At 37.1% G+C, this 27020-nt stretch overlaps 1 protein-coding gene across 1 annotated transcript in view; it reads right to left on the reverse strand.

Annotated features, from left to right (window-relative positions):
* Positions 1-24856, reverse strand: part of LOC122801333 (homeobox protein prophet of Pit-1-like) — a 175238-nt gene extending 150382 nt beyond the window's left edge. The window contains exon 1 of the mRNA XM_044070876.1: positions 24617-24856. Coding sequence (XP_043926811.1) covers positions 24617-24725 — 109 coding nt within the window. The 5' untranslated portion in view covers positions 24726-24856. The remainder of the gene's footprint in view (positions 1-24616) is intronic.
* Positions 24857-27020: the final 2164 nt, after the last annotated feature.

The following is a 27020-nucleotide window of genomic DNA, read 5'->3' on the forward strand; positions in this document are numbered from 1 at the left end:
TGCTCTGAGCTACAGCAGAATGACACTAGATATACTGATTCCAAGGATATTGCCAGTATCCTTGCAGATAGATTCAGTGCCAACTCCACCCCCCCTCTCACCCCCTAAAGGGCTCATCTCAATACTGAAAGAATGCCAAATTCTGGTAATTATGGCCACTCAAGTAAAAACGCACTCTCCAAAGCCAAGAATACAGCATCCATGGGACCAGACAATATCACAGGCTGTGTAATGCATGAACTAAAAAATGAACTGGCACCTCACCTATGTGTCACGTTTAATCATAGCCTCAACTCAGGCTTTGTGCCCACAGAGTGGCACACAGCTACAGTCATCCCACTCCACAAGGGGGAGATCCACTTTGGATCCCGAGAACTACCGTTCCATCAGTCTGATGAACCTGATCTGCAAGTCCATGGAACGTCTTATCATGGAACTTATAAACAAAGACATTGGCAACCTGCAGACACTGGACCCCACCCAGTTTGGCTTCGTGAAGGGCTGATCTTGCCTCCTGAACCTGATCGACTTCTTCAAATCAGTCTCCAGAGCCGTGGATGAGAGTAAGGTGGTTCACACAGCCTACTTGGACCTTGCCAAGGCTTTCAAAACTATCCCCCACTCTGGAATCATAGATAAACTTACTGAGCTTGGCATTAATCTCTATGTCACTCGATGGGTTGCAAACTGGCTTACTGACAGAACACACACTGTAAAAGTAGCTGACTCCAAATCCAGCTCCAGACAAGTGACAAGTGGTGTACCGCAGGGTTCTGTCCTGGGACTACTCTTGTTTGGCATCTACTTCTCTGAAGTACAGGCCAACACTAAGGGACTCTGGCTTACAAAGTTTGCAGATGACTGCAAGCTGGCAGCCATTATTGAATCCCCAAATGATGTAGATATACTACAAAAAGGCCTTACCGAAACAGATGCCTGGTGCTAGAGCCATGGGCTCAATCTAAATGTCAAAAATATATAGTTGTTCCTTTGAGGAAAAACCAAGTACCTGTGAACTACCACAAAGGTGGCAGTACACTAAACACTGAAAGTGCGATAAGAGACCTAGGGACACAAGTGGACAGTGGTCTCACCTTTAATAACCACATAGCCACAACAGTTAAAAAATCCTTTTACATGACACAGCTCATCACTAATGGCTTCTCATCCAGAAAAAAGGAGGTATTTTGTATGTACCTCACAAGACATCTACAACAACTAAAAAGGCCGCAGAAATACCTCACAAAATGAATCACAGGCCTAAAGCAGCTGCCTTATGCTGACCATCTAAAGAAACTCCAGCTATACTCTGTCGCATATCGCCTACTCAGAGGTGATCCCTGCCTAACATACAAGGCCATGCCAAACCCAGAATTGTTGGATATGCTACACTAAAAGAAATCCCAATCCTTCCGAGCCACACGCTCCAGGGATCTTAACCTTGTCATCATGATGAATAGAACATGCTGGAGGGATAGGTTCCTGACCCAGAGACTCCCCTGACTCTGGAATAGGCTGTTCATTCATGTCAGGCAGAGCGCCTCAAAGGCCTTTTCAAGAGGAACCGTGACAATTCACTACCGGGATCACATCAGTACCCCTGCTAGACAGGGGTCCAAGAAAGTAAATATTTGTGGGAAGCAATAGCCAGGGAATCGTTATGGCTAGGCTTGTATAGGCGCTAGGACCGATAGCCTAGAACCTACCTATGAACCTATATATATATATATGGATCTAGGACGTTTGCTCGACTGAACAAAAGACCGAAATCCAAATGGCAGGGCATACTTACGCAAAAGTACTTTTCACTGAAGAAACACTTTCGAGTAGGTATGACTGTTGCCAAGGCTGTACTACGGTGTGGGTAAGGGACATTTCCCTTTTCCCCACTGTAGTGTGGTCTCAGAGGGAGAATATTAAAGTAGGGGGTGTGTGGGGGGCACAGGGGGGCAAAGCCCCCCTGCTAAAATGTAAATGTAGTGGGTTTTTTTGTCACATGCTTTAACGAAAGTGTTTTTTCGATAAAAGCGCTTACGTTAAAGTGTGTTCAGGTTTTATGGATTTGGACGTTTGCTCAGTTGAGCAAACGTCCTAGATATATATATATATATATATATATATATATATATATATATATATATATATATATATACTTTGTTTCGTTGACTCGTTGATATATGCCCTTTCCCCCACTGTAGTGCGATCCTAGAGTTAGTATATATAGCTTAGAGGGGCACAGCCCCCCCCCACATTGGAGGATGGGGGCATAGCCCCCCACTTAGTATGAGTACATATTTTTTTCTGGAGACAGTTAGTCATTGGTGTTGCAACTATGCATGTTTATTGTTTAAAATGTATTGTTTTGAAGTTTTTAGTAAAATACAATATAAAACAAACAAGATGGGGGGCTGTGCCTCCCATCCCCCCCCTAACTATATATATATATATATATATATATATATATATATATATATATATATATATATATACATATATATATATTAACTCCAGGATCACACTACAGTGGGGAAAAGGGCATATACCTTTTACTTGCCTTACAATACTTTACACAGTGCCGTATATACTAAGTTCAGTTCAGTAAAATGAGATTCAGTGAAATGAGTTTTCAGTAATTTGTGTTTTCAGCGATCTGGTCGGGGTGAAATGAAATTCAGTGAAATGAGATTCAACAAAACAAAGTAGACCCATATATATATATATATATAGAGAGAGAGAGAGAAAAAGAAAGAGAGAGAGATAATAACTTACTCAGATCACAGTTTTCTATTTTTGTAAAATACTGTACAGTGAGACCATACAGAGCCCTAGATAGATTTTCTGTTCTCTTATAACAGTATGTTATGAAGTGTTAATTTATCACGTCTTACGTTTCCTTATTTGAATTGTTTGCACATAATGACACACACTGTATCTGTTATTAAACATTTGACCTGAATCTTGGATAAGATGGTGCCATTGTTAATATTTTTAAACCGTGCCTTAATTTTTCCTTCTCCCTTTCTATTTTTTTTTTGCAATACTGTAATTTGTGAAGTAAATTGTATTCATTCACAGAAGTGCATACAGTATGACCAGCCCTATTTAGTTAATCCTCATTTATGTAGTTTCTTTGGACTGTAGTACAAATATCTAAACATTTTGGATGTATGTCATGCTAAGAATCATGCATTTGGTCTAGATTATAGTAAAGTTAAGATTTGTGTTACTATGATACGTATGAAATTCTAAATTCATTTCTAAACTCCATTTTCCAACTTTATTTAAGAAATGTATCATAATTAGGTCAAAGCTTTATATATATATATATATATATATATATATATATATATATATATATATATATGTGTGTGTGTGTGTGGAATGTTTTTATATATTTTGAGAAAAAATAAATTTTGTTTTATTAACATTATCTTATCTAACAAAAATGTATTCATACTGAATTATTTCCACTATCTCTCATTTGTTTTCTGCCACATCTTACTTATATTGTACGTACTGATACTTTTTTTTATATAAGATAAAAGATAACTGCACATCAGCATATTTTACTGTGATGTGACATGTACACTGTATATTCTTAAATGTCCACATTTCTTCTTGTAAGCATTTTAAAAAATAGTCTTCTGTCCATAAGTATATTTGAATGAAGCCACAAACATTAGAAGGACTTTATTTTTAAGTTGTTTGGCCCTCTGCATCAGTGTTGCAGCTGCTCTAGCACTGTGCTGTTGAAGCAGCTGAGACCTGAATACATTTTTCATTGGGGAAGTTAATGTGTTACTGTGCCTTGGTCAGGATTGGCTGAGGCAATGTGTTACAGCATGCATTTTATTTAATTTCCCTATTTATAGGAATCACACAAGAAAATGGGAAAGAAGATCAGCATGGCCAAAACTCAGTTGCTTCAGTAGCTTATCTGTTGAACAGCTTGCATGGCAATTCATGAGGCTTAGGTTTGAGCCCCAGCCCAAGCACATACTTTTGTTTTCATAGATGGTGACAAAATGTTTATCTCTATAGCTCCAAGTTAAGTACAGAAGTTCATCTCGGCCTTGGCTGAGGGGTGTGTCATGGTATTTTTTCATTTCATTTTTTGTCTGAGCAATTCAGCTACCCATTTGGAAAACAAACAAACCTGTAAATACGGATTACTCTGCTCACCAGTCCTGTGTCTGGAAATACATATCCATGGTACCAAGTGCAATCTAGTAAGACTCCTTAGTTCATTCCCATATAGGTAACGCCTACATGTTAAATGTGCTTGTAATGTGGAGATGTTTTCTGAATATCAGACTGTGTTGTTAATATATTCTGTCACAAGGTGATTCCACCAGTATTGTCTAGAGGACCTAAGAAAGGTTAATTAGTGTTCCTAGCTCTGCATGACTTTAGACCCTCTTACACAAAAAAGTTAATTGTTTAATAATTTCATGACATGCTCTATTCCCCCATTCTGGTACTGTGGGAATACACCTCTCAACCTCTTAGTGCAGGAAATCTGGATGAAGCCAGAAATAATGGGGGCCAAAGGCCCAAAATCTGGGACACATTTTAAATATTACTCTCATAAATTTAGAAAGTTGATAGAATAATGGATTTTGTACTAGTATGCATTTTCTGAAGGACACGAAGTCTGAAACTCAAATTTATATAATTCTGTAGTGACTTTAAACATCAGTGATTTGCCAGAAAGTTATAAATTTTATCTGGATCAGACCAGAAATACAAGGCAAAAAATCTGGACAGTCTGTGAAAATCTGGACATCTAAGAGGTATGTTTGAGAATGCTTGTTTTATGCCAATATTATGTTTGTTTTATTATTGTATTTTGTCTTTGTGAATATCTTTACTGTATAAATTAAAGTTAAAAGTTGGGTAGAATAACACTGTAGTTTTGAAAGTTCAATACTAACACTGGGCAGATCAGTAGATATATATACTGTCCTTGTAGTGGCAGAAAATATCTTCAGATATTGCTATGTACCATTTAAATGGAAGAGTAGGATCATATGTATATGGTGTTTATTATGGCTTTGCTGTTCTCAGACCTTGACTGAAAAAATTTTGTGAACTAGTCCAAAAAGAAAATGATCATATATTAGCTCTTTCTCCTTCCCACTTTCATCTACAGAATCATCTTTTCAGATGACTACAGTTTTAATTTTTTACTGAACTAGAAGATTTTGTAGGGCATACTACAGCTTCAAACAATTCAGGAAGGCTTCATTTCACATTATTGTAGTTTTTGCTGCTTTTTACCATAGTAAAAGACTTTAAGGTAAAGTATTACAGTTTTCGATCATTATTTGTTGGATTTGAAGAAGTTCATTTTGATATGAAACCCTTAACTATACAGACTGAAACCTCAAGTTTATGTGACCTCAGAGCTGTGTACATTAAGTAAGGAGGTACACATGGGGGGAGGGGGGAGGACTTACATCTCCCATAATATAACTTTGTATCTCTCAGCCTGTTTGCTAGATTAGCCTCATATAATCAGGTTTTGAATAAAATAAATATGATTAGATGATTAGATGTACCATGACAGTCAGTGAGTCACATGGTTTGGTTCTCATGTTAATTTTCTGACTACTGGCCTGCCTTCTGTGCAGAGTCTTCATGTTCTTTGCCCAAGTGAGGTTTTGTTTTTCCCCAGGTATCTACTTTCCTTCTGTATCCGAAAAGCATGCAATATGTGCATTGGTGAGTTTTCAAAAGTGATTTTGTGTGTGTGTGTGTGTGTGTGTGTGTGTGTGTGTGTGTGTGTATGTCCTGCAATGAACTGCAATCCTGTTCAAAAGTGAGTTATTTCCACTGTCTGTCAGAATGACTTATGGTTCCTCATGACCCTAAAATGGAAAAGTGGGCAGTGAAAATGAATGTCATTAATTTAAACAATTAATTAACGTTTTTTTATTTTGCAGTGACAGCATTATATACTGTTCATTAATATACTCTCTGATTATAACGTATCTCATACTATTTAAGACTCTGATATACTTCCAGTAAGTAAATGGAAATGTTATTTTTAAATAGTAGAAGTAAGCAGAATATTTTCTGCATATAGCTACAGCTGTAATAATACAAATATTTGGTTCCTGTGTAATATAGTGTAAAATGGAATGCACATGTGGGCATTCTTTGTTAGGTAACTAGATTTAGGCATGAAAGCCAGGGTACTGAGGAATTAACCTTTGTGGATTAAATTTTAAATAAAAGGGCTGGGAATGCTGAGTACTTTTTGTTATTAAGTCATTGTCATGATGAATATTTGTAGACTGGATGTACTGAGAAAAAAGGCAGAAGGAGGAAATGATGGTAAGCTAATGTTTGCTTTTACTTGTGCAGGTAACATACTGGAGTGGTATAGTACACACTGAGAATAGCAGTTCCCCTCCTAAATCACCTTGAAGGCTTTTACTTCTGGAGATTTAGATATCGCCATGCAACCAATGGGCATCACACAGAGCAATCCCATTATCTGTTTTTTGAATTTTTATTTTATCTATTTACACCCGGGTAAACCCAGTGGGCAAAATGTCCCTTTTCATGGGCAATGCAGGAGAATTGTCTAGTTAAGTGACTTGTTCAGAGTCAAGTGGAGGTAGAAAGAATTAAACCTTGTACCTTTGATTACAGGAAGCAGCTTGTTAACAGCTCAGAGATTTATCCGTCCATGCTAACCGCCAGATAAGGCAACACAAGAATCAAATATTTGCAGTAGAAAGCCATCTGTGGCTTTCAGTAAAATGAAAGTCATGCTTCTCAGCCATTTTTGCAAGTAAAAGTGGTGATACTATGTGATGATGTAGGCTGGTTTTCTTGATATATGCTGTAGTAAACAAATCCTCAACTTCTTTCCACTTTTGTTTTCTTTATCTCCCATTTCCTGACATCATATTAATAAATAACTATCAGCCTTGCTCTCTTCCTTCACATTTGTCCAGATCTTAGATTTTCACTGGTGTGACAAGGGAAGGTGCATGTCCTGACCCCAGTGTTTAATGTCCATCTATGCAATTAATATGCTGTAAGTGACTGCATTGTCCTTCTTGTACTTCATTACTAATGATGCAAGATTAGGACTTGGTGCTTCCTGAGTATCAGACTGTCAATAACATGGTTTCCACTATATTTCCTGGTTCAATTACGTTTTTCTAACATGATGGCACAGAGCATGCCCATTCTCCCAAGATTCAGCCTACATTCCTTAAAATCATACATGCTTTCCCATCCCACAACCATTTTTTTTGCATTAGATTTGTTTTACTGCTTTGCAGCATGGTGTCCAACACATCCCCATGACAACTCATTCTTGTATCCTTTTAATGCAACATTAACTTCCCTGATCCCTCCTAGCTGGGGTTTATAGCCCCTAGGCTTATGCTAATGCAGGAAGCTTGGAATGTGAGGAAGGTGCATGTCCAAGGAGCAACCAAAGTGACTTGCAAAGGGATACTTTGTTTTGCAGCTTGGAGTTAGGAACCTACCTACTACAGAACAGTGGCACAGCAGATAGCATTGCCACCTCATAGCAAGAGGTTCCCCAGTTCAATTCTTGGCAGGGGTGACTTCTGTGCAGAGTCTGCATGTCCTCACTGTCTTCACATGGGTTTCCTCCCACATTCTAAACACATGCAGTAGGTGGATTGGACACTCTAAATTGGTCATAGGTGTGAGTGTATGCATGAGTGTGTGGTGTGAAAGAACCACTCCAGCAGGGCTAGCCACCCAGTGGTGTAAATCTTGGCTCTAGATAATTGTCAATGGTGAAGTGACACCCTGACCCCATGTGCAAAAATGTGAAAAAGGGGTTGTGTATGGATGGATGGATGGATGGAGTTAGGCCCCTACCTCCTACATGTTGGTGTCACCAATGTAGGTCTACCTATAATGACATATGATCTATGAGAGTGGCTCATCTGGGCCATAGAGTAGGGCTGCTTCCTGCCTGCACATCATCCTTGACCCTCTCCTCAAAAACAGGTAAGCAGACAAAGACTCATTATTCCTCTCTTTCCCTTGCCAGCCCCCTCTGGCATCTAAGTAGCTAATCAGAATCGGGTCTCCTGGCTCATAGTCAGGGCTTGATTTTAATACACCACAGAGCTTCGCCACATCCCTGTTTTTATTGATGTGATCTTTGTACTAATGCCACTGTGATGAAGTCTCTTCTCCTTATGAAACTGGAGGTCCCACAAATTATTATCTGACCAATAAAGAAAAGCACGTTTTTGTATCAGTAAATAGTTTTGTGCATCATTTCTTACATCTTCTTTGCATCTTTCTACTTTAGCTTTAAACTTTGAAATGATCTCTGCCCTGTTTATCTTAGATCATGAGTGTTTTAAGCATCTTCTTCCTTGAAATGCAAATGTCTTTATGTCAGAGGCAAACTACAGACTGAAGTCAACACTAAAGTAGAGCACAGTGGCTTTTTTAATTCAGTGCATTTCAGTTATACTTCATATCAGTGCTATGACATGGTTATTTGATTATACCTTTAATATGTTGTCCTAACAATTTAGTGTACTTTCAATGGATCATGCTCCCTAAACTGATAAAGTTAGTCATTTTAGACTGGACAACGCCCTTAGAAAACTGCTATCTGTTCTTTTAATTGCTCATATGTTGCAATCCATATAGTGAGCTTGCTTTTATTCTGTCTGCTTAATAATATACCAGTGAATTAAAGCAACAGAATGTCTGGAGAATATTCCTGCAATTATCATTAAAAGTCACAGGTATGAGATTGTAAAAATATCATATTGCTGTTTATTTACACTAGAATAAACTGCAACATAAAGAAAGATAGTGGTTTACTTTAGCACAGGTGTATGAATGCAATAATTCACCCATCTTATGTAAAAAGGAATGCTTCACTCACTGGACTCAAAACATACTTAGAATTATGCAAAGTGTATGAATATTGGGGGGGGGGGGTTACATCCTATCCCTGTGTAACCCAGCTTAAATGGATTACTGCTAAACTATAATTCTCAAACTGAATTGTAAATTATTCTAATCTATAATGCACAAACTATATTACAAATTAAATGGGAAGATGGATTGCTGGCACTGATTTGTGCCTTTGAGCCCATATACATTGAATACTGCATCACTTTTTCTCTTTGACTTCCTGTTGTGTAAAGCAGTACCTACAATTAGTGCAAATACAGCTACCATGGTACTGTCTGTGACTCTCAAAATATATTCATGCTTCCCTTATATTGGCAGCTGCTATTCCTCTGCAGAATAACATATATTGAGACTGTATTACTGTATCTGGCTCTACATGAATACTGGTTGGGTCACCTGAATGAACATGATTTACCAGCTTTATAGCTGTGTTCAACTCTCATGACTGCTACTACTGACTAGAAATTGACTTAAATCCACACAGCCATTTGGTTTTGGGGTTCCTATCAGCATTTCGAATGCTGAAAACGCCAAAGTCAATTTCATCGGACTGAAATGTTCGAAATCTCAAAAAAGTGAACTGACGGAACATCAATTTCTTTTCCCAGGGAAAGAAATCAGTGGGCCGTCTTCGGAGTTTGCTATTTCCTCCACTGTGGTGCGGTCTCGGTGTTGGTATATTTAATTGGGGGGTATGGGGGCACAGTCCCCCACGTTGGGGGTACGGGGGACGAAGCCCCCTACTTCTGTCAGTGTTTAAAGTACATTTTTTTTTTGCACGGAACACTGATTTCTTTCTCTGCCTAGCACATGATTGATTAAGTCCACATAGATGGAGCTTTGATAAAATCAGCTGTAGACTTTGCACAGTCACACAAACCATATAGAAATTGTACTTCAAGAGTAAGTGCCTTACAATAAGTTAAGTTATAATAATTATTTGAAATGTGTGCTTAACCAATATGTTTAACTGTATTATACTGTAATATAGCTTGTGATGTAGCATGCTGATGTGTGCTGGTGCACGGCAATGGGTAAGGCTGGGTGACATTTCCCTAGTACAGTTTCAAAGTACAACAATAGTGAAGTAGTAGGAAGCATTACTGGCTAAACCCTTTGCTGCTCACGTCCCCCAATGCCTGTTTTGGACAGAGTCCAGTTGATGTACATTCCAGTTTAACTAACATAACAGTACATAACAGAATAACATTAAGATGGATCTACTTAATGTCAGAAGTCTAAACAATAATTTTGTGACCTTGAGGCACTCCTGCATTTGGAAAACATCCATGTTTGTGGAGTTACTGAAACATGGTTTAAATATAAAGCCAACACTTACTCTATTCCCAGATTTTGTACTTTTCATACCTTTAAACCAAATGGCATCTGTGATGGAGTTTCCATATTTATTAAGGAACATATTACCTCTAGGTACATCTGTAGGGACTCACAAACTGAACTCTTTGAACTACAGATCCCTCTAGATAAGATTAATTATCAAATAATAGCTTGTTACAGTATACTTTCTTTGTCCCGTGATAACCATGTAAGATTCCTCAGTATACTAAATGGTCTCTCAGGTAGCAAAACTCTCATATTATTGGCGATTTTAACTACCCTTCAATAAACTGGGGCATCTATACCTACAATATAGGATATTAATTTCTCGACTTAACATAAACTCCCTTAAGCATTTGGTAAACAAACCTGCTAGAGGACACAACAGTCTTGATCAGATTCCTATAAATACAGTCATCTCTTACACTGATCCTCTGATATCTCCTTCCCCAGTGAACTCTGTCTATAAACTTGTGACCTTCACCTTTGAACTCCCTAAAGCGCCTACAGCAAACTCTACTGAATTTAAGGACTACAAACATGCCAACCTCAACCTATTCTGTGACAAAATATCAAAATTCACTTAAGACTGCACCTCCTCTGACCTCAATACTGTACATACCTTTCAACTGTACAGATTTTCAAAGAGTGTCCAGATATTTGCCTCATATTTTGGTCCATTTTTCATAAAATTGTGGTTTTCTGGCAAATTAGTGACACATCATTGAAGATTGAAGTTAGAAAATAATAACAGACATTTGAGTTTCAGACTTCGTACCCTTCAGAAAACCCATGCTCATGCAACACCTGCTATTCTATCAACTTTCTAAATTTGTAAGAGCAGTATTTAAAAAGTGTCCATATTTTTGACCCTTTGTCCCATTTTTATTTAAGGCTAGTTTCACAAAGGAATTCTTAAGCCATTTAAGAAAAATGCATATTGAAACCAGTCCCTACGAAAATAAAGTATCATGGGAAATTCAAAAACAAACTGTTCTGGCAGATCACTGCCATTAACTAGATTACAAAAGAAAGAAAGTCCTTAAATTATTTAGCAGATCCAAACTCCCTGTTCCTAATGATAATGTCAAAAACATTACAAAAAATATGAAGAACAGTATCGAGCTTACAAAAGAATAAAATAAACTTAGGCTGGCCTCTGAAATCAAACATACTTATACATCCTTCTTTAGCTGTCAAAAAACTAAAAAAGCAACACCTTATATTACTCTGAACTTATTCATAATACCATATCCTATTCTTACCCAGCAGACATTGCTAGCAAATTTAGTACCAACTTCATCCCTTGAGACTTCTACTTAAAGTCCCAAAATATCTGAATCCCTTACTCACCTACTTATTTCTAAAGATCATTTACTGAAAGTACTAACCAAGGCCAAAACTACATCCTTCATGGGACCTAACAATACTCCTGGTTATTTAATTAATACTGTTTAACATGCCATTGCAAACCCAATCATTAAACAGTTTAATTTAAGTTTTGCTACAGATTTTGTCTCTGATGAGTTGTGCACTGCAGTGGAGATGCCCCTCCATAAGGGTGGCCTTACAACCAAAGAAAAGCAGCACCAAAGATATTTGAAGAGACATACAGGCAAAAGCACCTAGATGTGGAAAATATCAGAATATACAAAATAAGAAAACAAAGAGAGAAGTAGAAAACATGATTAGTAATGGAGAAGTTAAATAAATAGCAACCGAATTTATGGATTAAACACTGTAAGAAACTTTCCACCAGGTGTTCTCAGTGGAATAACTATACAAAAATACTCCCCAGATTTGAAACAATATGAACCTGGTACAGGTATACTGTGGTGTTAGAGTCAGTTGTGTCCATATTGTTTGTAGTGCTGAGGTTATCTCTGTCTCAAGTTGGCAATGTCAGGAGCTCTTCAATTCTTTGTTTCTTCATTATATTATTCTTCCTTTAGAGGTAGGAGTATATTGTATAAAAGAGGGGTTCTAATCACGGAAATTCCAGGGACACACCCTGGGCCAAAAAAAACCAACAAGACAAAATCCTGCAGAGTCCCTCAAAGTTTCAGTAAGCCAAATGTCACACACTTAGTCCCAAAAAAGCAAACACTGTAAGAGCTCCTGACATTGCCAACCTGGGACGGAGATACCTCATCACTACAAACAATATGTACACAAATGGGTAGATTACAAAAAAGCATCTGACAGCATCTCACATTCATGGATAAAGGAGTGCTTACAGATGTACAAGATACAGCCTATGTTGAACAATTACATTAGAGTGACCATGAAACAGTTACAATTCACTTTGCAATCAAGCCATGATAGAAGGTATATTATTATCCCAGGGATAAAAATTCAAAGGGGGTTATATCACTGTGATTTTTTTTTTCACTGATGTTTTGTATTGCCCTTAACCCATGCTTTCAGTTTAGGTCTTGTTTACAATTTGGCTCCCAGGAAGCAACCTTGGTTAAAAACATTTCATCTACTTTTTGTGGATGACTTAAAATGATATAGTTCCTCAGATGATGAGGTGAAAACATAGCTGCAAGTGGTTAAAACTTTCTCAGATGATATAAGAATGTCATTTGGTCTTGATAAATGTGAAAGAGTGAACAAAAAGGCAGAAGAATGTTCCGTTTAAGCTTGCTCAGCAAAATCACAACAATAACTAAGAGATGAGCGTTGCACCACACCATAAAACGTATCTCAATGATTTATTCAGAGCTTCTGAGTTACACAACGGTGTCTACAGCAAACAAGCATGGTCCCCACTCTGGAATTCTGAGTGGGGACCACACTTGTTTGCTGTAGACACTGTTGTGTAACTCAGAAGCTCTGAATAAATCTTTGAGATACATTTTATGGTGTGATGCATCGCTCATCTCTTAGTTATTATAAATGTGAAAGAGTAACTTTTAAAGCAGGAAAGTTGCAGTACAGTACTGAAAAAAAAAATATATATAACATCAGTCTAGGACAGGAATGTACTGAAAAGGATCTTAAGCAGGAAGGAGTGTATGAATATTTGGGAACTGATGAAGGATTGGTAATAAAACATAAATTAATATGAATAAAAATCAGTAAGGAATACTTCAGAAGGCTAAAACTAATACTGAAAACAGCCTTGACATCTAGGAATAAAGTCTAAGCTATTAATCAATTAGCTCGTGTTCTAACTTGCAGTTTTGGTGTGATTAACTGGCCCCAAAGGCATTGGATCAGTTGGACAGAAAAACAAAAAAAAAATGCATCATGATTATCAAACAATGTATAAAAATCAGTGTATACTAAGATTATATATCCCACAATCTGAAGATGGCATGGTTCTCCTCAGAATTTATTACATGTATAGATCTGCAGTCATGGGATACATACATATCTGCTGACCTCACCAGATCCATACATAGTGAATATTTTAAAACATGAGGACAGGAAGCCTAAGATTACCTCTCTGCTTAGTTTAGCAGAAGCATTTTGGTGTCAAGGAGGAATATAAATTAAACCAGAAGTAGTCAAAAATCAGGCAATAGCTGAATGTGCCAAAAAAAAAAAAAAAAAAGAATACAAGGAGAAGGATCGGATGAGATGGAAAGAAATGTGGGAATGTCATGAATGTAGTGGCAAATATGGAGATTTCCTCGTACAACCTCGTGTTGATCAGGATTTGATGCATGAATGGTTAAAGAGAGGTGAGCTGAAACTAAAGGATGAAAAGTTAATAATGGCAGCCCCAATAGTGGACTATGTACACATTGGTTTACAAAGTCCATTGAACATGTGAGAGAAACAGACAAATGTAGGTTCTGTTAAACAGGAAACAGTCACACACCTTGTTCCTGGGTGTAATATACTCATGGCAGGGGGCGTGTACAGTGAAAAATACAATACTGTGGCAAGACTGTTTCACTGGGGATTGTGCAAAAACTACAATATAGAAGAAGCTTAGAAGTATTGGAAACGTGAACCACAAAGCATTATAGAGAATGATGAAGTATACATCACATTGGATTACCCATTACCTACAGTTCAAAAATTAGATGCAAGAAAACAAGATATAGTAGTTCATGAAAAAAAAAGACAAACGTAGCACTGGTTACTGATATTGCTACACCTAGCAATTACAGTGTCTCACATACAGAGAGACACAAAGTCATAAAATATCAGGATTTGCTGGCAGAAATAAGAGCAATGTAGAAGAAAAATGTCTAGACAGTTCCAATAGTAGTAGAGGCAATGGGTCTAAATAAAAAATAATCTACTATCATACCTAGATATGCTTCCAAACATGTAATTCTCTATGGATTTCAGAAGGATTCAGTTCTGGGCACATTTTGGGAGCTGCAAAGAGCACTTTTGGCTAACATCAAAGATTGAAACAATAATAATTTCATAAACTTTAATTATACCTTGACTTAGGAATGGCATCCATTCCAAAGTCAGGGTATAATTAGGAATGGCATCCATTCCCATTAAGGTATTAGAAACCCAAAAGATTTGGAGAAATTAAACTAAAATGAACAATTAAGAACCTATCAGTCTTATGATCCTCATCAGTAAAGCTATAAAAGTATTCTAACTGACCTCACAGACTGTGATATCAAGAATTCTGTCTAATGTGGAAAAAAAAGATTACAGAAGCTGTAGATGGTGGCCATGAAATGCACATGCATATCTTGACCTGGCTAAGGCCTTCAACACCATTTCCCATGCTGGCATCATACAAAAGATAAATGCTTTAAAATCAGTCCATATGTGGTAAAATAGATAGCAAACTGGCTGAAAGACAGAATCCACGCAGTGTAAGTTGCAGATGCCTCATAAGAAAGTATTAAAGTGACCAACGATGTGTTTCAAGGCTTGGTGCTGGGACCTTTCCTTTTTGGTATTTACTTCTTAAATCTGTAAGGTGAAAGTCAATACCTCTGGCTAACAAAGTTTGCAGATCACTGCATACTATGGGTTGTTGTTGTTGTTAAATCAGCCTATAGCACCTAATCCTGCCACAAAATGAACTCTCCCTTGTAAACTCTTGTGTTGTTAAAACATTTCTCAGACTGAATAATAAGTGTAGTATCATCACTTTCGGTAGGCAATCCCTCCCCTCGTTATTCTGTATAGATGACACACCACTACAAAACAAAAATGGGATCAGGGACCTAGGTATCTGGGTTGATAGCTTCCCATCTTTGACCATTATGTGACAATGGTGGTCAGGAAATCCTTTTATTTAGTCCAGTTAATTACCAAAGGAGTATTATTAAGGTCTAAAAAGGAAATCAAGCCAGTTATTGAATGCAGCACAGACTTTGGGATGTATCTCACTAAACATATGAAACAATTAGAAATACCCCAAATGATCCTGACCAAAAAAAATCACAGGGCTAAAGTCCCTGAACTGCCAAGAGAGTCTGGAAGTTCTATCCCTTTGTTCACTGTTTGCATTACAGACTTGGGAAGAGAGATCTCCATCTCATTTAGTGCATCATTATAGACCCAACTGTCATGAACCTCCTGTTTCTCCACAAAATCAATATTTCCACCAATATTGGAAACAGAGCTCTAAATATTCACCAACAGATAAATAAAACATGGTGGAGGGACAGGTTTATAAATCAGCGCCTCAAAAACCTCTAGAATAAATTTCCCCTACTTGTTAAACAGAGTGATACACCATCTTTCTTTTAAACATAACATTGATGACTGGATGGGTATCCATAAATTTATTCCAGGATTGACTGATATGGTCCTCCTGGAGAAAATAGGTAGCACCTGAGGGATGATACTGGGATGTATGAGTGGTCATAAGACTCGGTAGCCTTGGAATATCTATTAAAGTATGATGATGTAATTATAAAGCATAATATATGACACATAAATATGGTGTAGTTACCCATTTTCAGGATGCAATAGAGGCTTGTGAAGTTATTAAATCCAAGACTAACACATCTGGGGGTAAAACGTGAACTTTTCCGAGGAATGTCTGTTAAAAACTTTACCTTGGGAATGAAACTCGAGGCTTAAATGCTTAACAAAGTGCATAACAACTTTTAAACCTGTTTGCACTTCCTGGCACTCTTCTGTGGTGGCCAGGGACCAAGGGTGCTCACAGGCAGGTGCAAGGGGGTGCACTTGCACCCCCCTGAGATGGGCTGGCCGAAATATTCATTTTCTTTCAATTAAAAAAAATACATTGTTTTTTTAAGGGCATTCTTCTTTAAGAACACCATTGTTGACAGATAGTTTACGTCTTCATCTTCCACACCTGTATGGAATTTGAATTCCAGAAGACATTTGGACTGCGATAAAGGTACAAGTGAGAGGTAGGTGTGTGCGTGTGTGTGTTTAAATGTTTAAGAGGTGTGTGTGTGTGTGTGTGTGTGTGTGTGTGTGTGTGTGTGTGTGTGTGCGTGTGTGGTAGGGTGTGTATGCTTGTATGTAAGAAGTAGGTAGGTAAAGATAGGTATGTGTGTGTGTGTGTGTGTGTGTGTGTGTGTGTGTGTGTGGTAGGGTGTGTATGCTTGTATGTAAGAAGTAGGTAGGTAAAGATAGGTATGTGTGTGTCTGTGTGTGTGTGTGTGTGTGTGTGTGTGTGTGTATGTTTGTGTGTTAGTAAGAGGGTAGGTAAGAGTGTGTGTAAGGAGGGGGGGTTCATACCTCACAATTATCCAGATTTTTGCCTCATATTTTCAGTTTGTTTCTCATAATATTGTGTTTTTTCTGGCAAATCGAGAATTGAAGTCAGAAAATAATAGCAGACATTTCATTTGTATACTTCATATCCTCAGAAAATACATACTAATGCAAACCTGGTTGTTCTATCCACTTTCTAAGGAGGTAGAGGATGTATGTGTATGTCATACCTTTTAAGTGTACAGATTTTCACAGAATGTCCAGATTTTTCCCTTATATTTTTGGTCTGTTCCTCATAAAAATTCTTTTTTTTTGACAAATCACTGGGATGAGCTAGGGCTTGAAGTTACTAAATAATGGCATGTATTTGAGTTTTAGACTTCATATACTTTAGAAAATGCATTCTAACACAAATTTTGTTATTTTAGCAACTTTATAAATGTGTCCCTAGTTTTGGACCTTTGTCCCCAACATTATTGTTACATTACATTATTTGTCCATATTTCTTGTGCTAAGACATTGACAGATATGGTGTGCGTGTGTGTGTGTGTGTGTGTGTGTGTGTGTGTGTGTGTGTGTGTGTGTGTGTGTGTGTGTGTGTAAGAGGGAGGTAGCATACCCCACAGCTGTTCAGGTTTTGCAGAATGTCCCGATTTTTTGCCCCATATTCCTAACTGGGAAAAGCCGAAAGACAACAACAACAACATTCCTCCTAAAAAGGGTTGAAGTTGCTAAATAATAACAGCCATTTGAGTTTTAGATATCATATCCTTTAGAAAAATGCGTACTAACACAGATCCTGTTATTCTGGCAATTTTCTAAGTTCATGAGAGCAATATTTATAATCTGTTCCTATTTATTTTAGGCTTTGTCCAGATTTCTTGCACTAAGAGGTTGAGGTGTGTGTGTGTGTGTGTGTGTGTGTGTGTGTGTGTGTGTGTGTGTGTGTGTGTGTGTGTGTGTGTGTGTGTGTGTGTGAGTGTGAGACAGAGTGAAATGCCCTAGTTAGAGTTAGCAGGTGGATTTTATTTTCAAGGAATTATGGGCCTCAAGGGAAGAGACGTTTACTGCTGCTCATGCTAAATATGCAACTGTTTTGTTTACCAAATGGTATCAGTATTATGGTACAGAATTTTAAAACAGTGTTAATAGCACAGCAGGTAGCATGCTTGCATCTTGATGTAGAGGGCTGTAGGTTCTACTCCCACAGCATGTAGATTTGCATTTGAAGGGGGTGGGGTGCTGCAGTACTGAATATGTCCTCCTTTGGATGAGATGCCTAGTAACTATGAACCTGTTTTCAGCTTGCCACCCATTCCCTATTGCAATATACCAGCTTACCATTTTTTAATGTAACATGGGCAATTTATTCTTTAAGGGCAGCAGGCAATGAATTTGTAGATGAAACACTGAAATATAAAGTTGTTTTCTAGAAACAACCTCTTCATTAATTTCAGATCTCTTTAATGTAGAATTATTCAGATGACTTTTACTTCTGCAGAGATTGTGTATATTGCCTGATATTGGTGGATTGTAATGTCATAAGTTTGAGTGGCCTTTTATGGTTGAAATGTTCTGAATTGGGCAGATTGTCATTACTGGTTTATATGTTTTGTTTCATTGCTTACTGGAAAAATGTTCAAAACTATAAATTTAAACCATTCTGACGAGTGGTGCTATATTATGCAAGGGATATAATCCAATTATATATTATAATTAATACAACCAGGAATGGGAATGAAAGAACTTTTGCATGGCCCTAAAAATGTGTGCAAAGGGCCTATGGTTTGAAAACAGCATAAAGGTAAACTTAACCTGCCACTGGCCAGATGTATTTTCTTTGAATGTGGGTTTCAATGCTGTTTCAGTGAATGTGAGTTTCAAGTGTAGAGAAGCTTTAATGCTAAGTCTGTTTTCACTGTAAGACTATTGCTTTGTTTAACAAATGTATATCAGTGTTTGTGCTATAAATTTTGAAATAAAAGTTGTAAATTAAATCCAAATATCTGTAATTATTGCAGAAGTAAAGCATAAAACAGTATGTACACTGAGAGTTTTGAACAATGTTTATGGCAACTGGAGTGAAGCAGCTAAGTAATGGGACACTGGAATGGCTATGTGTGGGGGGTTGCATGGGGGGGGGGGCTCTGGGTTTGCACCCCCTCCCCTGCAAAAAATCCTGCAGGCTCCCCTGCCAGGGACTGCTGTTAGTTCTCTAGCATGAGACTAGAGCTTAACAGCAGTGAGGGTTACCTAATAAGCCTTTCTTTTCCTGGATTTTGGGACACAATAATAGCACTGCATAGATCACAATACAACAATATGGGTTGTGATGTAGTTAAATACTTCATTAGTTGCATTCCAGAGTGACATATTCCCCTCCCCAAATTAAAGTGTTATATTGCACCCAACCACATTCAGAAAGTGTGCATCCCTTCTACATTATATATTAACAAGTGTTCACCAAAGTTTAGAAATGTATATTTCCCTCACACTCAGGGAGGCATCTATGTCAGTTTCCAAAACTAACAAATTCATGGATACAATCACAGTCCAAAATCATTTACCTGATAGTAGTTGAAAACTGACAGAGTCAGTGCTATTAATGAATTCTCAGTATCCTCCAAAATTCTTACATTTTCTGTATTTCAAAATTGCACATTTCTGTCATAGAATGAAAGCTTGTTAAGTCATGCACATGCTGTTAGTTGAGCTAGAATTGCATAACCACATTTCTTTTATTCAAATGTCATGACACACTTGCCTTTCAATGGTATTTACATCTAGCTGCACTCTCTTTGAGACAGTCTCATTCAAAAAGTACTTGATACCCACATTCTCAGTTCTGTCTGTATTGATGTCACGTGTGCATTTTTAGGCAGCATCGATGATTTATTTCATGCAGTTTCTCAAGACTGCAAACTGAATTAGAGTGGATTCATAATGGACTCTACTGTGGTCAAAAAAAAAATCTCTCTTCCTCATGTACAGACATAAGTTATCAATTTGATGGTCCTACTTTATAATACTACAGATAACTAATGTACTGATAAGTTTCGTAACATACCTATAAATTTTAATAATGCAGAGAATGGATTTCTAAATATGCCTTTGAAGGATTAATCATACCCCAGCCCATTACCAATAATTCTTATTTCACCCAGAGTTCAGATCTACTCGATTATCCTTTAGTACTAAAATTTGGTAGTCTGGTGGAGATGCTGTGGCTGAGGGCTAGCTTTTATGAATCATTCAATATATTCTCAAAAGCTTACACTATTAGTCAAAGATTCTCTCTAGATTAACTCTATGGGTGTTACTGTGACTATTGATGCATGAAATACTATCAGATTCATTTGTATTACATTCCATACTCTTCCAGTTTCAGAGCTTTATAATGACGCCTCCCTTGATTTTCTCTTGCTTGAAACTACCTTCTACAGATACTGGAATGTACCTTCGGAAAGCCTGATTGCTGACTGTAACCAAATATGGAAGACTGCAACTTATTTATTTTTGGCTAGGTTCATATGTAAATGTGGCGATTTTCATTATTTTGATCTAAATGTTTCCCCTGCATGTAAGTACTGCAATGAGGAAGTCATATAACTTAAACATGCATTTTCAGATTCTAGATATGTATCATAAATCATACATTTGGAATATTTTTTTTCAAAAATCAAAATTGTCAAAAACATATCAGCATATATGCATATTAGAAAGTGAATAAATAAAAAGAAATAAAAAAAAAATATATATATATATGGAAACAGTTTAATTAGAATGGACACACTGATCTTTTCTTTTATAAAACACATTCCACAGCAAGGCAGGGCAAGGTAAAAGGATGGACATGACATGTTGCATGACTGTCTTTATTGTTCTTCTGGTTGAATATTATATTAATTACAATTGGTTATTTGGGCCAGTATATTTTCTACAGAGCTCTCAAATTATATATATATATATATATATATATATATATATATATATATATATATATATATATATAGTGGTGCTGCAGTAGCGTTGTCGCTTCACAGTATGACGCTGTCACCGTTGATGGTTGTGCGTCAGGGCTGGTAACTCGCAAGTAAAAATCAACTACCAATCATTAGCGGACCACAGTTCCGCTGTGGCGACCCCTAACCGGGAAAAGCCGAAAGACACAAACAAACATATATATATTATATGTATGTGTGTCTGTCCGAAGCCTGTAATTGCGATTCCAAGAAGTCATTACCATTACTTTGAAATACAGCGATCCCTGAGTTTATATAAATAGCAAGTGTGCGTGACTCAGCTGTCAATCTCTTACAGTAAGAAATCTGGACAAAGCCAAAAGTAAGGGGTGGGGATAGAGACATATTTTAAATATTGTTCTTATAAGCGTAGGAAGTTGCTAAAATAACTGGATTTGTGCAAGCATGCATTCTTCCAAGGGATATGAAGTCAGAAACGCAAATGCATGCTGTTATTTAGTGGCTTCGATCCTCAATAAGTTGCAAGAAAACCACAATTTTTTATGAGGACCAGACCAAAATAAAAGGCAAAACGCAAAAATCTGCACATTCGGTGAAGATCTAAATAGTTGAGAGGTATGGTGCGGGTGATGGAGATGCAGGCAGCCCCCCCCCCCCATTTGTGGAGTGGGGCTGCACCCCCCCCCCCCCCAAACACAAGCTTAGGAAACAGCGAGTTCCGTGGTTCATTGTTTATAGGTTCATAGGTGCCCTTGCGGGCCATTTTTAAGCTTATTTTATTTTATTAAATTATTTTTTTATTTTATAAAATGTATTTTATTTTACAAGTTTATTGTCAGAAGCTGAAGTTCTCAGACTCAGGATGTCCATTCTTGTACCGGGATGTTGACATTGTGTTGGATTAGTGCCTGCGACTTAGATAAAGTTTGCACTTCACCAAAATTAACTTTTTAAAATCAAGTTGTGGAACTGTGGCAAAAATAATAATAATAACAACAACCTCACAAAGAATCAGAATGCCTACACTAGGGTTACCACCTGTCCCACTTTGCGAGGGACAGTCCCTCTTTTGGGCAGTTGGGTCCTGACAAAAATTATTAAAAATGGCAAATGTCCTGAAATTGTACGACATAATTATGTCCCATATTTTATGTAATAGTTGCATAAAATAGTTATTCTGTATCTAAAAGACCTAAATGTTACAAGAAACAGAATAAGCAGCTAAAATGCTACAAGAATAAGCTTTTATTTAGGCAAAAGAGTAAAGTTCTATCCTTTGTACTGACCGTGGGTATGTGTCGGCCTGTAAAATCTGATGTGTATCCCGAAAATGTCCCACTTTGGCCATTTGAAAAGGTGGCAACCCTACACTAACCTTGCAAAGAAGAAGACCCGCACCAAGTGACATTGCTTTCCTAATACTGAAACATAGTTTTAAAACATAGTTCTTAATATGGGGCACCATTAACATTGGAGTATGGTGATCTTCTAGTGAAAAAAAAGTGAAATCTAACTGGAGGAGGCATATCCATAAATATACAAGTATTACGCCCATCATCTCTTTTTAATTTGCTTAACAAATTGCTACTTTCAGATGTATAAATGCGTTTAAACAACCGTACGTTTCTTAACATATACTATAACCAGAGTGCTTTCTAAGAATTGTATCCTTAAACGGCTATCAAACTGCTTCCCTTGTGAATCACAAAATGCTCTCACCAAACAGTTCTACCTGTAAATTTATTATTTTTGGTCTTCACATACGGATACGGGTAGGATGGCCTCGATCTTTTTTTTCTTATTCTGTGCAAACCAACACCCCCCGAGGAGGGTGTTGAAATTTAGTTTATATAGTTGCAATTTATGTAACATAAGAATTCTAAAGTAACAAGCTCTCCCAACGTGATATACATAATACAGGCGTGGATATTGATACTTAGGGAAGGTCACCGAGATGTACGTTTTAAAGATTCGGCGGTCTGCGGGTGGGCATTAGAAATACATCTTAACTGCCAAAGACTTGTGTTGTACTGAGATGCAAGGTTTCATCATTAACATTGCTCTACCGGTCGTTTTTATAATATAGTCATCACGAAATTAGAGTTAGCTGATAAAACATTTCTTAGTTTGTTCCCGCCCAGAAATGTTTTATAGGTATCGCCGTTCACTCACTTCCGAACTCCACAACACTCTGAGCTCCAAAACTACGGGAATGGTGAGGGGTCAAGTCACGGTCTCTCTTTTCATAACATACCACACGATTTCTTAGCGCCATGCATTACCAGAAAACCACAATATTTTAGGTGGAACAGGCCAAAAAATATAAGACAAAAATTCGGACAGTCTGCGAAATTCTTGACATTTTATGGGTATGTCCCGCAGTTTTAAATCCGGAGGATATTTTTTTCAATATAACTGTATTACGTTTCTTCAGTATAATTTTATTACGTTTCCATAAACAAAGGGCGTATCAACTACAATGCGCTCTTCATAAAATACAAGATACCTGTGCACCTAAGGTAGCATTACATTAACAGACAATATCAACTCGTGTATTTCGGCAACAGGTTACAGACTGTATAACAAAAAAGAGAAAAAAAGTCAGCACCTATGAGAAAACACCCAAGTGCGTAGAGTTCATTTTAAAATATTGAACACTCAGACTAAAGTACAATCAAGAGTAGTATAAACAGGTTCCGGTAAAGAAGGGTGAAAGGCAGGTGGAAAGTTTTATTTCCATTTTCGTTTCCTAAAGTAAGTACCTTTGAAACAAAATAATTAGAAAGCGACTTTCTTCCAGTTAAAATGTTAAGTCTGTTGTTGCTCTAAGAAAGGAAAAGATGCATTTTGTTCGCAGGAAAGTGCCTTGAAATTTCAATTAAAAAGGACTGCCAGAGGCAACGTGCAAGTGACAAACCTGTGAATGTTTATAAAGGAATTACTCCTTCCTGACTTTTATGTCTTGGTTCGAAGCCCCTTGTCCCTTGGCATGTGTTCTGTATTTGATATTAACTGTCCCGATTTCCGCAGAATATCCAGATTTTTTGCCTCAAAATTTTAGTCTGCATCTCATAAAATTTGTGTTTTCTGGCAAATTAGTAAGGATTGAAGCCACAAAATAATAACAAGCAGTGTGCTAACACAAATCCTGTTATTTTTTTTTAAAATAGATACGCATATTCTTAAAAATACAAGTACAACGAATGCACCTAATTTCACTATGGTGGTAATTTTCTAGAGGTGGACCGGGTTTGTTATTCACATTACCGCCTCGATTTTTAAATTAATTGTAATATGCTCTTCTACTGGACAAACAGAACTTCAGATTATGTGTCCTGTTGTGTATCTTTTTATTCTCCTCTTATGTATGTTATGCAAGCATACTGCATAGTTAATTTGTTAAATATTATAAGCAAAATTAAATGCAGTTGGGTAGAAAACGTATTTACTAACATTAGGTGAGGGGATTTCAAAAGATGGAGAGTTTAATTATATCAAGTAACAGGCAGCCCACTTGCTATTTAACTCAGACAAACTGATACTTCTGTGGTGCCTGTAAATAAAACTGCATCTCAAAAATATGACAGTTCCTCTCTGAAAATGAAGAGCAACAGAACAACAATGCAGTTGTCAGTTTGGCACAGGTATCTGAAGTACAGGGCAATGAACAGTGCTGTCCGATGTATTGTGGATAAACAATATTTCCACTCCTACAAACTCACCTGCAGTTGAAGTCACATTGTCTGTAGAGAAACCTTCATCGCCAAACTCGTCTTCATCTTTTGGTTTGCTACCACCTCTGGAAATGTTAAGATGCTCAGCCATTCTCATTAATTGTTGAAGGAGGGAGCTGCTCCCTTTCTTTGATCCAGATCACTGCTTAAGCTGTATGAGAGGGATGTTCTAATTTGCCATTTTCTAAGTTAGTGTCCTTTGACATCACCACCTGACAGAGCCAAATGAGAGCTCCTTGACCAATCCTGTGACTGCTGCCATAAAGGAAAATGCATTTAGGGTTCCTCAGGTGCAATTCAAGCCTACCACAGGACTGCAGCAGGTACCCCAAGGAAGATTAATCCATACAGAGAGGTTATGATGGCATGTTTTGGGGGGCTGTGGAGTATGTAGGAAGTGCATTTTTGCGTAAATGAGTAATCCTAAGAAATGCTTATATCACACTGCACTATCAAGCATACAGCCAGTTTCAAAGTTGTTCTGTGGCTGCCACAAAATACCAAAACAATATACTTTTGCAGGCAATATTCCTCTAGTTACATCTATTCATATTTAGTATGTGCTGGTGCAGATATTAATTGATGTTATTAGTTTACCAAGATGACAGCTATACTTATTTCATGTTAGTCAATCAGATAAAGTGATGCTAAGGATAACTGCCTTTCCCAAGCATAACACAAATTCTAGTACAGGGACTTTCTAATAAGCATGTACTTGCACAATGACTGCAGTGGGCAAAACAACGATGAGCAAAGATGTTTAAGGACTTCATGACTGCCGTCTCTCATTGACAAGTATACCCTTGTTCCCAGTATTATTACCACTAATTTATCTTTCCCTTTATTAGCAGTGTGACAATAAATAGGTATGCTTAAAGCCATTAGACACAAAATGCAAATTCAGAAATACTTATATGTGGAAAACAGGCAGGGCCACTGCCTTTGTTGATTTTATACTTTTGTACTAGCTATTTGTTCTGAATGATTTTGCAGATAACCTTAGCCCATAAACCCAGTTTCAGCCTTACTGGTTGAAGGAATTCAGCTTGAAAGAAATATATCTAAGTCTCTGTCCAGGTAACTCTGGTTAGATCTCCGATCATTTCACCCTACCTCCTCTGTGGCAATTTAAAATGTACAGAAATTCTGGAAGAATCATATAGTCATCCCAGTCCACCCTTTTATTTCCATTCCTTTTGTATTGCAATGAATTAATGCTAAAGTTTTTTTTAAATTTATAATATAAAGACTGGATGACTGGTCACCTGCTCATCTCTATCAGTTTATTACATTTCAGCAATGTGCATTTATCTACTTTAAGTTTATCCTTTACAACATTCCTCCTTTATTGCTCACTTTTATGTTCATTTGCCATTGATATTCCTTCACATTTGTTTAAATTTTCAGTTTATGATCTGCATCTCCTTTATTTAAACTTAGTGTGAGGTGCGTATGTCCTGGAGGAAAGAAGGATTTGGCCAGACATCCAACCAATTAACAAGTAAATGCACGTTGAGTGAGAATATATGGCAAGTGAGGAAAATAGAATGCTTTGAGAATAAGCAATCAATACTGTCCAACAGGTAAATGTTGGCATTTTTCCCATGTACAGAGACACTGATTTTCCATTTTTTCCCTGAGGAAAATACCAGAAAATCAATAATTTGTCCGAGTATTGGGAATAAACATACCACTTTCATGGAATCTGGAGTATTACAGCAGAATATTCATTTAACACAACCATTATTTATTCTCATATTTTCTACTTAAACTAGTATCACTCTACTTTATTGAGTGCTTTGTACGCAAATATGTTTAAATTTTGCACATTCACAGATGCACTGAAACATTATAATGAACTCACAGTAATGATAAAAAATTACAAACCACAGTTATAATTTCTGGATATCATATTATAAAGATGGAATTTAATTTTTAACAGTGTAAATCCGTGCTCCTGCCTTTGCCTCTTTAAATCCTGTCTCCAGTCCAGCAGCGATCAGGTCTGGTTAATTTATTTTACTTTCCCTTTTGTTCTGTGAATGCTAATTCTGTCTAAATTAAAAGGAAAGATAGACAGTATTAAAGGTTTCTAATTATTTACCTTTGCTTCCTACAAGTTTATTGAAGTATATTTCAGTAACGGTAAATATATTTGAGCTCAAAAAGTATTTAATTATTCACATAGGTTAAAGGAATGATTGGCTATAGGTGAATTATAATGTGGCATATTCAGAAAGCATTCTTTGCTGTAACTAAATACTTTGTACAGTGTTGAAAAGGGACAAGAAGTACAGAAACTATGAGAAGATCAAATAAGAAAACTGCTTGCTGTGAAGAATTATTTTATCTGAACCTACTTACTTTAGAAATATTGAAACATTTATACAAA

This window comes from Protopterus annectens, chromosome 1.part0 (assembly GCF_019279795.1).
Source record: "Protopterus annectens isolate FY-2018-M chromosome 1.part0, PAN1.0, whole genome shotgun sequence".
Classification (NCBI taxonomy): domain Eukaryota; kingdom Metazoa; phylum Chordata; order Ceratodontiformes; family Protopteridae; genus Protopterus; species Protopterus annectens.